The sequence below is a fragment of the Aythya ferina genome, assembly GCF_964211825.1.
Source record: "Aythya ferina genome assembly, chromosome: 33".
Taxonomy (NCBI): domain Eukaryota; kingdom Metazoa; phylum Chordata; class Aves; order Anseriformes; family Anatidae; genus Aythya; species Aythya ferina.
Window position 1 is genome coordinate 1,352,311 of NC_140330.1, and position 11,412 is coordinate 1,363,722.

Genomic DNA, 11,412 nt, shown 5'->3' on the forward strand with positions numbered 1-11,412 from the left:
CACTGCGGCGAAGGGAGGGGGGAGGGGGAGCGGGGGCGGGGAGGGGAGGGGGGTGGGGAGCGGATTTGGGGGGAATTCTGAGGGAAAAGGGTCGGGAGGGGAGCTGGGGGGGGTCTGGGGGTGTCTGAGGGGGGCTCTGAGGGGATTTGGGACGGGGGCTGAGGGAAAGGGGTCGGGAGGGGACCGGGGGGGGTCTGAGGGGAAGGGGCCCTGGGACGGGGTCTGTGAGCCCAGCACAACCCACCCGGGGAGCAGGATTTGCCCCCAAAACGACGTTTTTTTGTGAAATAAATCCGAAAGCCCAGCGTCGCCGCCAGGCAAAAACTTGAGCCGGGCTGGACGCGGGTTTGGGGCGGAAACGCGGCTGTTTGGGCAAAGTCTGTGGGAAAAGCAGAAGCGCCGCGTCCCAGCGGGGCCAGCCGGGGGTCACGGCCAGCCCAAAATGCTTTTTTTTTTTTTTTTTTTTTTTTTCCTAGTTTTCCACCAAAAGCTTTGCTGCGCGTCGAACAGCGCTTGGGGAAAGCCGCCTGGCACAAAATCCTCATTTTTCTCCTCAATTTCCAACCCAGGCGCCGATGGACCCACTTCGCCTCCTTGAGGAGCCGCTTCCCTCTCACCCGGCCTCGTGTAAGAAAACCCCAAATATGTAAAATACCCAAAAAAAGTCCTGCAGCACCACTTCCTAACGGGCCCAGCGAGGAACAATTAAGGCCGGCAGCAATGGGCCCGTGTTCTTTGGCACCAGCCCTGCCCGGCTCTAATTAGCAGCGTCATTAATTAAGCAGAGCCGTGTCTGCCCCACATGCCCCCCAAAAATGCCAAATTCCATTTTTTCGCCCTCTTTTTGCCTACCGGTGCTTAATTACAATGGGTGCTGTGGTCTCCATGGTGACGAGACCTCGTTAAACCCAGCTCGTTTGGAGAACAGAAAACCCTAAAAAATAAAACCCCAAATCCCCCCAAACCCACCTGAGCACCGCGGGGGGTGTGCCACAATCGCCAGAATCACCAAAATCCCCCCAAAATGTGCTGCGGCCGTACCAGTGATGCTGTTGAGGAGAAACCCTGTGACACCGGGGCCTTTTGGGGTGGTTTTAGCCAAATTTTGAAGGCAATTAAACACTGGCTGTCCTGCCCCTGAGGATTTGGGGAGAAAAATGAAAAAAGTGGAAAAATATAAAAAATAAATTCATTTAAATATGTAAATAAATAAATAAAACCTGGTGGTGTGCACAGATAACCCCGAGCACTCGGCCTGGCAATAAATAATTAATGGGGGCTTAATTAATGAATGGTTAATCGATAATTAGGAGCGCGGCGTTAACCCCGTGCTGATGGGGGAGGTGGGAGGAAACGGGAAAAGAGGAAAAATTGTGAAAAACTGTGATTGTGGGGATTTGGGGTGGAACGGGGCAGAATGGGGAGAGCATGATGATATCAAAGCGGCTATAAAAATTAAATAAATAAACAAAAATAAAAGTTGGGGGGTTAAAAATGGGGTCGTGGAGTTGGGGTGACCCCAAAACAGGGTAAAACGGAGTGGATTTGGTGAATGGCCCAGGGACAAGAGGTGAATTGGCCTTTGGGGTGAATTTGAGGTGATTGGGGCAAAAGAGCACGGATTTGGGGGAAAACAAATGGGATTACAGCAAACGGCATCACCAACCCAACGGCATCCCAAACCCAGTGGCGCCCCCAACCCAACGGCGTTGTCAACCCAATGGTGTCGCCAACTCAATGGCATCGCCAACCCAATGGCGTCCCCAACCCAACGGCATCATCAACCCAACGGCGCGCCCAACCCAATGGCATCACCCACCCAACAGCATCGCCAACCCAACGGCGTCTCCAGCCCAACGAGAGCACGGGTTGGGGGAGAACCCAAAGCGTGGCCGCGCGATGACCCTCCGCGCCCAAAACCCCACCGATTTCCCCCAAAAACGTTCCGGCACACGCGCGTTTATTGCCCCGCCGTCACGCCTCGGCGCTGCGCTCAACGTCCGCCAGCGCCACGGGGCGGAACTTCTCCATGAAGAGCCTCTCGTTCTCCTCGGAGCGCAGCTGCCGGGCCTCCATGCGCCGCAGGTGGGGAGGAAGGCCGCCGAACTCCTCCTCGTTGACGTCGCAGTCGCGCGTCTTGGCCGCCAGCACCCACCAGCGGCCCCCGAAACCCACGTCCAGCAGGCGGCCGGGCAACTGGAGCCAACGGGGGGCGAGGTGGGGGCAACGCGCCCGGTAGAGCGCCACCCCCTCGTCGTGGGGCGCCTCGTACACCACGGCGGCCACCAGCAGCCCCCGGTACCGCAGCTGCCCCCGGTCGCGGCGCCGCAGCAGCCGCCCCACGTGCCGCTCGGCCTGGGGGCTGCGGGTGGGGGGCAAGAGGAGCAGCAGGGCCCCCGCCGCCTCCAGCAGGGCCGCCTCGAAGGATTGGGGGTCCGGCACGGCCGCCGCGCAGGCCAGGACCCCCCCCAGCGCCGCCGCCGCCCCCGCCGCGCGCCACGGCCGCTGCCGGGCCCCCAGCACCGCGTCCCGCGCCGCCTCCGCGTAGTCCCGCAGCAGCGCCCGGCACCAGCGGCCTGTGGGTTTGGGGGGGGGGGGGGGGGTCAGGCGTGGCCCCCCCAACATCCTTGACCCCCCCCAAGTCTTCCCCCATCCATGTCCTTGCTCCCCCCCAAGTCTTCACACCCCAAGTCCTCGCCCCCCCAAATCCTCGCTCCCCCAAATCCTCGCCCCCCCAAATCCTTGCCCCCCCACATCCTCCCCCGTCAAAACCTCCTCACTGGGGGGCAGGGTCCTGGCTGCCCCCCCCCCCCCCCCCCCAGACCCCTTTGCTAAACCCAGGGCGTCCGGGCCCCCTTTGGACCCCAAATCCCCTCCCCATCACCCCCAGGGGTGCCCCAGCTGCCCCCCCATGGCCCCCCCCCCAGCATCCCCGGGGGTGGCAGAGCTGCCCCCAGGGACCCCCATTTCACCACAGACTGACCCCAACCCCCCCAGACCCCCCCAAGAGACCCAAGGCAGCCCCCAGACCCCCCAAAGCCCCCCCAGCTGGACCTAGGGCAGCCCCCAGACCCCCCCAGCCCCCCCCATTGCACCAAAACTGACCCCAAACCCCCCCAGCCCCCCCAGTTGGACATAGGGCAGCCCCCAGCCCCCCCCCCATTTCACCCAAAACTGACCCCAACCCCCCCAGACCCCCCCCATTGCACCCAAGGCTGACCCCAACCCCCCCAAACTCCCCCCTTGGACCAGAGCTGCCCCAGCCCCCCCCCGACCCCCCCCCAATTTCACCCAAGTCCCAGGGTGACCCCAACCCCCCCCCCCTTGTACCCAGGGCCGCCCCCAGCCCCCTCCCTCGGCCCCTCCCCCCTCCACATTAACCCGCGGGGGGGGTCCAGCCCCGCCCCCCCCCCCCCCCCCTCACCGAGCCGGGTCCCCGCCAGGCGCCCCCAGGGCCCCCCCCGGCCCCCCCCGGGCTCCTCCATGGCCGCGCCGGATGCGGCCCCGGGCAGGGACCGGAACGTACCAAGGGGGGGGGCGAAGGGGGGGGGGCACCGGAACGTACCAAGGATGGGGGGGAGGGCCGGGCCGTACCATTTTGCCGGGAGGGGGGGGCCACCGTCAGCGGGAGGGGCCGGGCCCGGATCGGGCCCCGCCATGGCCGCCCCCGAGGAGCTGCGGGGTGAGTGAGGGGGGGGGGGGCACCCGGTACCGGGACCCCCCCCCCCCGTAACGGGACCCCCCCCCGGTACCGGGACACCCCCCCACCGGTGCCGAGATCCCCCTCCGTTACCGGGACCCCCCCCGGGACCGACCCCCCCCCGGTATTGGGACCCCCCCCAGGCCGCGAGGATGAGGAAGATGAGGAGGAAGCACCGGGGGACAGCACCGGGCCGAGGTGAGGGGGGGGTCCCGGGACCGTGGGGGGGGGGGGGGGGTCCCGGGGGGGGTCCCGTGGCCGCGCTCAGCTCCTGGAGGCTGCCGGGGGGGGGGTCTCCCCAAAAAAGGTGCTTTTTTTTGGGGGGACAAGATGCTTTTTTGGAGGTCTCGAGCCCTTCCTTCAGCCCAGTGCCTGCAGTGAGCAGTTTTTGGGGGAAAAAAAGTGCTTTTTGGAGAAAAAGATGCTTGTTTGTGTGTCTGCGTCTCGATTCCTGCCCTCCCCCCAGTGCCCACCGTGAGCATTTTGGGGGGAAAAGGTGCTTTTTTGGGGGTCTCAAGCCCTGCCTTCACCTACATCCCCACCACGGTGAGCATTTTGGGGAGAAACGGTGCTTTTTTTGGGGGAAAGATGCTTTTTTGGAGGTTTTGAGCCCTGCCCTCACCCCAGTACCTGCAGTGAGCATTTTTGGGGGGAAAACGGTGCTTTTTGGGGGAAAATCTGCTTTTTGGGTTGCCTGACGCCGTGTCCCTGGGTGCCCTCAGGCTCGGTGCCAGTGCTCAGCTTCGTGCCCCCCCCGTGGGGCCCCCCCCTGCCCCTGCCCCTGGTGCTGCAACGTACGGAATGGGGGGGGGGCAGCGGCCCCCCCCTCACCCCAACCCCAACCCTACCCCCATTAAAACTGCAATTTTTTTTTTTTTTAATTGAAATCTAAATTTTTAAAATGTTTAAATCTATATTTTTAAAATTTTAAATTTCTACTTTTTCAAATTACAAAATTCAACATTTTAATTTTTGAAAAAAATCTGAAATTTTTCAATTCCAAATTGTTATGATCGAAAAACCGAAATTTAAAATTTAAAATTTTTAAATTTCTGGTTTTGAAATTTTAATTTTCAAAATTTTAATTTTTGAAAAAATAAAATCTAATTCTCTGAAAATTTTAAATTCTAAAATTTTCAGAAAACCATTTTTTAAATTTAAATTTCTATTAAAAAATTAATTTTCTACAATTTTATTATTTTGAAAAACATAATTTTCTGAAAATTTGAAGTGATAAAATTCTGCTTTTCAAAAACTAAAATGTTAAATTTTTGAAAAAATAGTTTAAATTGCATTTTTTTGAAAAATGGAAAATTTTAAATTTGTGAAAAATTTAAGTGTTGACTTTTTTAAACTTTCTTTTTTTATTATTATTAAAAAAAGCCTCACTGGGGGGGGTGCGGGGGGGCTTTTCCTCCCAGCCCTACTCCTACCAGCAGCCGCCCGACCCGAGCCCGGTGTCGCCCCAGCCAACGCCTCGGTGTGGGGGGGTCCCACCAGGTGCCCCCCCCCCCCCAATTGACCCAAAACCATGGAAATTACCGCGAGGCCGTGCCCCCCCCACCCTCCTCTGCTCCTTCCTACCTGGGGGGGTCCCGGGGGGGCTGGGGAGGGGGCGACAGCCGAAACGCTCCTTGGAAACCCTCCCGTTTATTGGGTACTACAGCCGCTATCCTGGGGGGGGGGCACCCGGCGGGGGGGGCCACGCCGCCGCCTTCCCCCCCCCACTACTCCCCGAGGCCCCGGGGGGGGTCCCGGGGGGGTCGTCCCCCCCCCCTCGAGGCTTTGCAAAGGAAAAGGGAGAGGAGCTCGCGCCACGAGCTAACGGACACCAGCGCGGCCCCCCCCCCCCCGAAACAGAGGCCCCCACGCCACCCCTTTTGGGGCCAAAAGAGGAGGTTTTGGTACATTCATCCTTTTCTCCCCCCCCCCCCAGGGGGCGGACCCCGGCTGCGATGGCCCCGAAGCAGCGGCGTCAGCTCCGCCGGCTCAGCTTCAAAATGAGGAGAAAAACCCCCAAAAAAATCCAAAAAAAAAAAATAAAATCAAAATTCCAAAAAAAAAAAAAATCCAAAAAAATCCAAATAAAATAAAATTAAAACAAAAAAACCTGTCCGTGTCCAACGTCGAAGAGCGGCTGCGTCTAACGGGGTGGGGGGTGTGTGTGTGGGGGGGGTGGGTGGGAAGCAGCCCCGGCGGTGTTTTTGGGGTGGTTTTGGGGGTTTTTGGTGGCGCCGTCAGTCCGGGGGGAGCCCTTAGCTCCCGTAATGCATTGTGTTGGTGGTGATGGACATGGGGGAGGCCATGGAGATGGGGGGGCCACCCATGGTGAACTGGCTGTTGAGGGGGTAGTGGGCGCTGGAGCCCCCGCCGCTCTGCCCGCCGGAGGAGCCTGGGGGGGCGAGAAAGGGGGGGGTTATGGGGGGGTAATGGGGGGAAATGGGGGGTAATGGGGGGGGGTAATGGGGGATGGGGGGGGCGAAAGGGGGGTTATAGGGGGGCCAAAGGGGGGTTATAGGGGGGTAATGGGGGCTGGGGGGGGCAAAAGGGGGGATAATGGGGGCTGGGGGTGCCAAAAGGGGGGTTATGGGGAGGTAATGGGGGCTGGGGGGGGCAAAAGGGGGGGTAATGAGGCCATGAGGGTTATTAGGGGGTTGTGGGGGGGGCGTTAGGGGGGCTGTAGGGATTCTTATGGGGTCGGGGGGGGGCATTAGGGGGCCATGGGGGTTGTTATGGGGCTGTGGGGAGTCAGGGGGCCATCAGGGGTGTTATGGGGTCATGGGGGGGGCATTAGGGGGCCGTGAGGGTTGTTATGGGGTCGGGGGGGGGGAGTGTTAGGGGGCTGTAGGGATTATTATGGGGTTGGGGGGGGCATTAGGGGGTTATTATGGGGTCGGGGGGGGCATTAGGGGGCCGTGGGGGTTATTACAGGGTCAGGGGGGTTATTATGGGGTCGGGGGGGTTATTATGGGGTCAGGGGGGGGGGGGTTATTACGGGGTGGGGGGGGTTATTTTGGGGTCGGGGGGGGTTATTTTGGGGTCGGGGGGGTACCTTGGACGATGCCGGTGCTCATGATGGAGCCCATCCTGGAGTGAGTGTGGTTCACGATGCCGGTGTTGGCTGCTGAGAGAGGAGAGGCTGGGGGGCTGCCAGGGCTCCGCGCCCCCCACCCCGGGAGACCCCCGAGGACCCCCCCCCGACCCCGTGTCCCCCCCCCCCAGTGCCCCTCACCTAGAGGAATGAGGTTGTTGTGGCCGACGTTGGAGCCGCCGGCGATGACGCTGCTGAGGTCGTACGCCGCGGGCATCCCTGCACCGAGACAGATGGGGGGACACAATTCAAACCCCCCAGCCCCAAAAAAACAAAGTGGGGGGGCTCAGCCTTCCCCCAGCGAGCCAGGAGGAAGGCGGCACTGGTGGGACTGGGAGCACTGGGACCCACCGGCCACGGCCATGCCGCTGCTCATGTTGTAGGAGCTGCCCGTGTTCCACATGTTCTCCGACGGCGACGTGTAGTGGGAGCCGGGGGGGGGCGACGGGGGTGGTGCCCGTGTACCTGGGGGGGGGGGACACAGGAGCGGTGAGGGCTGGGTGTGCTGTTGGCCCCCCCCAGCCCCCGCTGTCGCCCCCCAGCCCCACCTGAAGAAGGGATTTTTCAGGTCCAGGAGGTTGCTGGATTTGGAGCCCGTCTGGTCCACCTGCGCCACGATGCTGATGTCGTAGCTCTGCCTGGGGGGGGGGCACACAAATATTTATGTTATATATCGACCCAAATTTATCCATTTCCATCCGGATTTATGGAAAAATGGGATCTCGGAGGGGGGGGGAGCCCACCTCTTGTTGGCGATGAGCAGGCAGGTCCCTGAGAGCGTGTCCCCGGCTTTGGCGAAGAGCGGCGACTGGAAGAGGCAGCGGACCTGGTACCAGTGTGTCAGCGGCTCGGTGGGGGCCGTCGAGAGCCACACGGTCATGCTGGGGGGGGCACAACGGGACGGGGAGGGGGTCAGCGGGGTGCCGGGGGGGGGTCTGGGTGGGTGCCGGCGCCCTCCCCGCCGCCTACATGGAGCCGATGAAGGCGACGTCGAACCAGAAGGCGAGGCCGTGCACCAGCCCCGAGTGCAGCATGTGGAACTTGAAGGGGATTTCTATCCTGGAAAAGCAAAAAAAAAAAAAGGGGGGGGGTCAGGGGCTGAGCTGCGCCCCCCCCCTTCCCAAAAAAGGGCCTCAGGGTCCCAAAACCCCCAAAAAATCAAACACGAGGCCACCCCCCACCTGTGCAAGTCGCCCTCTTTGGCTTCTAAGAAGTTGACCGTGTACTTGACCGACTTGGCCATCAGGATCCGGATATCGAAGGTGTCCTGGGGGCAGAGGGGGGGGGAGTTGGCTGGAGAGCCCCCCCCCCAAAAAAAAAAAAAACACAACACAAACACCACCCCTTGGTGCTTGCTGTGCCCCCCCCCGACACGTCCTGGCAGTGGCTCACCACCACGGGCTGTCGGAAATACTCGTCCACCGCGGCGCCGCGCAGCGCCGACAGGTCCACGCCGTGGAACGAGGGCTGGTACCTGGGGGAGCAGAACCCCATCAGCCCACCCGGGGGGGTCCGAGGGGGTCCGGGGGGGTCTGGGGGGGTCCGGGGGGGGCAGAGAAAGCTCTGGAAGCTCACCAGAAGTTGGCCTTGGTGAACTGCTCCATGTAGAGCTGCTCGTCCGTGAAGGGCGCCAAGTGCACGTCGCCGATGGTGGGGAACATGTTACCTGGGGAGGGGGCGCAACGGGGAGGGTTGTTGGGAACTGGGGGGGCTCGGTGCTGGCCGGGGGGGGGGTTCCCAAACCTGTGAGGCCCCCCCTCCGCGGTGCTCACCGCTGGGTTTGAGGTACTTCTTGGCGTGCAGGTAGCTCTCCAGCATGCGCTCGTTGAACAGCATGTAGCCCATGGGCTCCGAGATGATGACGTCCACCTGCTCGGGCAGCGACACCTCCTCCACCTTGCCGGGGATCACCACGATGCGCTCCGTCAGGTTGTTGCTCTTCACCAGCACCTGCACGGGGAGATGCTCAGCACGGCCCCCCCAGCGCTCCCAGTACGGCCCCAGTGCTCCCAGTACGGCCCCCCCGACCTCGGCGTGCTGCGCCATGGTGCTGGCCTCCACGGCGTAAATCTTCCGGGCGCCCGCTTGCGCCGCGAAGAAGGAGAGGATGCCCGAGCCACAGCCCACGTCCAGGACGATCTGGGGGGGCAGAAAACTCAAGGGGGGGGTCCAGGGAGCCCCCCAGAAAAATTTGGGGTTCCCCAAAATGCTGGGGGGGGGCTGACCTTGTCCTTGAAGTCGCTGTGGTTCTGCAGGATGGCGCGCTGGTAGGTGCCCGTCCGCACGTAGTCCTGCATCATGTTCTGCTGCTGCGACAGGTACCCGTAGAACTGGGGGGGGGGGGACAGACAAATTGGGGGGGGTCACGGGGGTAAAATACCGGGGAGGGGGGTCCCGAAAAGGCCAAGCCGCCCCCCCCCAGCCCCTTTGGCACCTGGAAGTACTGCACGGCCGACGACTCCTCCGTCCGCTCGCTGAACACCGAGCGCTCCGTGTTGTGCCCCCGGCAGTTCTTCAGGATGTTGTAGAAGGAGCAGAAATCTGGGGGGGGGGGGCGTATTTAATTGGGGGGGGGGCATCTTTAATCTGTAGGGGGGGGTATTTAACCCGGGAGGGGGGTATTTAACCCGGGGGAGGGGGTATTTAACATGAGCAGGGGGAATGGAACCAGGAGGGATGGGGGGGATGAAACTGGGGAGGGGGCATTTAATGGGGGGGCATATTTAACACGGGGGGGGGCATATTTAACATGGGGGGGGGAATACTGAATCGGGGGGACGGAGGATATTTAACTGGGGGGGGACATGTTTAACTGGGGGGAGTATTTAACTGGAGCTGCGGGGGGGTATTGAACCTCGGGGGGGATATCTAACCCCAGTGGGGGGGAATATTTAAATGGGGGGGGAATTTAACCCAAGGGGGGGGTATTTAACATGTGGGGGGGGGGAATTAACCTGGGGGGGGGGTATTTAATCCGGGTAGGGGGGGCATATTGAACTGGGGTGGGGGGATATTGAACTGGGGGTGAGGGATACTGAACCTGGGGCGTGGGATATTGAACTGGGGGGGGTTACTTGTCGGGGGGGGGGGTATTTTTTTGGGAGGGGGGGGTACCGTTGGGGGTGGCGAACTGCACGAGGACGCTGTTGCAGCCCAGCGTGACGATGAAGGACTGCTTGCCCACGCGGCTGCACTCGGTCTCGCGGGACACGGAGCACTTGAACACGCAGACGTCTTCATCTGGGGGGGCACGAAAAAAAGGGGGGGGCACCAGCACCTCGTTAGGGTCATTAGGGTCATTAGGGTCATTAATCGGGTGCCGAACCCTCCGGGCACGACCCGTTGTCGCCCCTGCAATGCCCCCAGCGCCCTTCGCTGTGATAGTTAGCGCCCTTCTACAGCTAATTAGAGCAATTAATGATAATTAATTAGCCCCCCCCTCCGGTGATCAGCTCGGGGGGTGTCCCCAAAGCTTCCCAGCAGCCAAAATCTGGCAGTGGGGGGGGCAAAATCCCAAAGTGGGGGTGTGGGATGGGACCGGGCCGGGCCAGGAGGGGTCGTTAGCCGCCAAAGTTCGTTAGTGGGGGTCTAATTAGTGCCTAATTAGCAGCTGTGGTGCAGCCACGTTGCCTCGTGGAGAGGGAGGGGGTGGTGCCAGGATGCCCCCGCGGTCCCTGTCCCAAAAACCAGGGGATTAGCCCCAAGGTGGCATCCAAAAAGGGGTCTGGGGGGGGTGAAAGAATTGGGGGTGAAATCTGGCCAAGTTGGGGCTCTCCTCATTGACCCCCCCCAGGAGCTTCGTTAAGGGCTGGTGAGCAAACGCCGTAATTAAATGAGGCCGATCAATTAAAGTGGCGTAATTAGCACCTGCCGGGAGGGGGGGGGGGAAGGAAGAAACGGGTCAGGTCAGCGGCGGCCCCCCAGCACCCCCCCCAATCAGAAATTGGAAATAAAAACGCAAAATAGTTTAAAAATTGAGAAAAGAAAAGTGAAAATAATTAGAAATAAGAAGAATTAAAACGAAAATAACAGCTAAAAAATGAAAGTAAGTAAAAATGAAAATAATAAATAAAAATGAAAATAAGTAAATAATTAAAAAGTAAAAAAAATAAAAATTAAAAATAATAAAAATAAAAAATAGAAAAACAAAAAGTAAAAAAATAAACGATTAAAAATACTAAAAAATAAAAAATAATAATAAAAAATAAATAAAAATCAATAAAAATGAAAGCCTTGGCTCGGGGAAGGGAGCGGGAGCCGGGGCTCATTTGCATAAATTAGCATACGGGGCCGGGGCCGATCCCTTTGTGGGCGAACACAATGGCGGGGAGGAGGGGGGGGGGAGGCAGAAATTGGGTTAAAAAAGCGCCGAAAAGGGGCCAGGCACTGGCGGCGCAGACAAAGAGCTCGGCGCCAGGGCCCCGGCCCCGCGCGGCGCCCGCTGGAAAGGCCCCAAAACGCCGCTATTTTGGGCCGGGGGGGGCGGGGGGGGCACGGATCGACTTTCCCGGCCTCCTCCCCCCCCCCACAGCGCCCGGCCCGGCCCAGTTTGGCCCCCCAGTACTGCCCAGTTTGGCCCAGTTTGCCCCCCCCCCCAGTACTGCCTGGTCTGGCCCCGTTT

General features: G+C 60.4%; 3 protein-coding genes across 3 annotated transcripts in view; 1 reads left to right on the forward strand and 2 right to left on the reverse strand.

Annotated features, from left to right (window-relative positions):
- Nucleotides 1-11,412, forward strand: part of QTRT1 (queuine tRNA-ribosyltransferase catalytic subunit 1) — a 72,957-nt gene that overhangs the window by 29,358 nt on the left and 32,187 nt on the right. The window lies entirely within an intron of this gene.
- TIMM29 (translocase of inner mitochondrial membrane 29) lies at nucleotides 1,944-3,502 on the reverse strand. The gene is made up of 2 exons (XM_084501626.1): nucleotides 3,425-3,502; nucleotides 1,944-2,576 (listed from the first exon to the last, which is right to left on the reverse strand). Exons 1-2 carry the CDS (start codon nucleotides 3,483-3,485, stop codon nucleotides 1,975-1,977), a joined length of 663 nt encoding a protein of 220 aa, XP_084357752.1. The 5' UTR covers nucleotides 3,486-3,502; the 3' UTR covers nucleotides 1,944-1,974.
- CARM1 (coactivator associated arginine methyltransferase 1) overlaps nucleotides 5,816-11,412 on the reverse strand; it is a gene marked incomplete at its 5' end in the record, with an annotated part of 6,967 nt that continues 1,370 nt past the window's right edge. Inside the window, 16 exon segments of the mRNA XM_084501599.1 lie at nucleotides 5,816-6,092; nucleotides 6,753-6,821; nucleotides 6,933-7,010; nucleotides 7,143-7,239; nucleotides 7,241-7,256; nucleotides 7,340-7,429; nucleotides 7,535-7,672; nucleotides 7,761-7,850; nucleotides 7,973-8,058; nucleotides 8,184-8,265; nucleotides 8,367-8,457; nucleotides 8,564-8,741; nucleotides 8,820-8,930; nucleotides 9,017-9,121; nucleotides 9,226-9,332; nucleotides 9,906-10,192. Coding sequence (XP_084357725.1) covers nucleotides 5,956-6,092; nucleotides 6,753-6,821; nucleotides 6,933-7,010; nucleotides 7,143-7,239; nucleotides 7,241-7,256; nucleotides 7,340-7,429; nucleotides 7,535-7,672; nucleotides 7,761-7,850; nucleotides 7,973-8,058; nucleotides 8,184-8,265; nucleotides 8,367-8,457; nucleotides 8,564-8,741; nucleotides 8,820-8,930; nucleotides 9,017-9,121; nucleotides 9,226-9,332; nucleotides 9,906-10,192 — 1,762 coding nt within the window. The 3' untranslated portion in view covers nucleotides 5,816-5,955.

Bases quoted from the DNA above. Each gene is read 5' to 3' on its own strand.
- TIMM29 (XM_084501626.1), bottom strand. From the start codon at position 3,485: ATGGAGGAGCCCGGGGGGGGCCGGGGGGGGCCCTGGGGGCGCCTGGCG. The intron at 2,577-3,424 runs GTGAGGGGGGGG...CCAAACCCACAG, and splicing joins CCTGGCGGGGACCCGGCTCG to GCCGCTGGTGCCGGGCGCTG.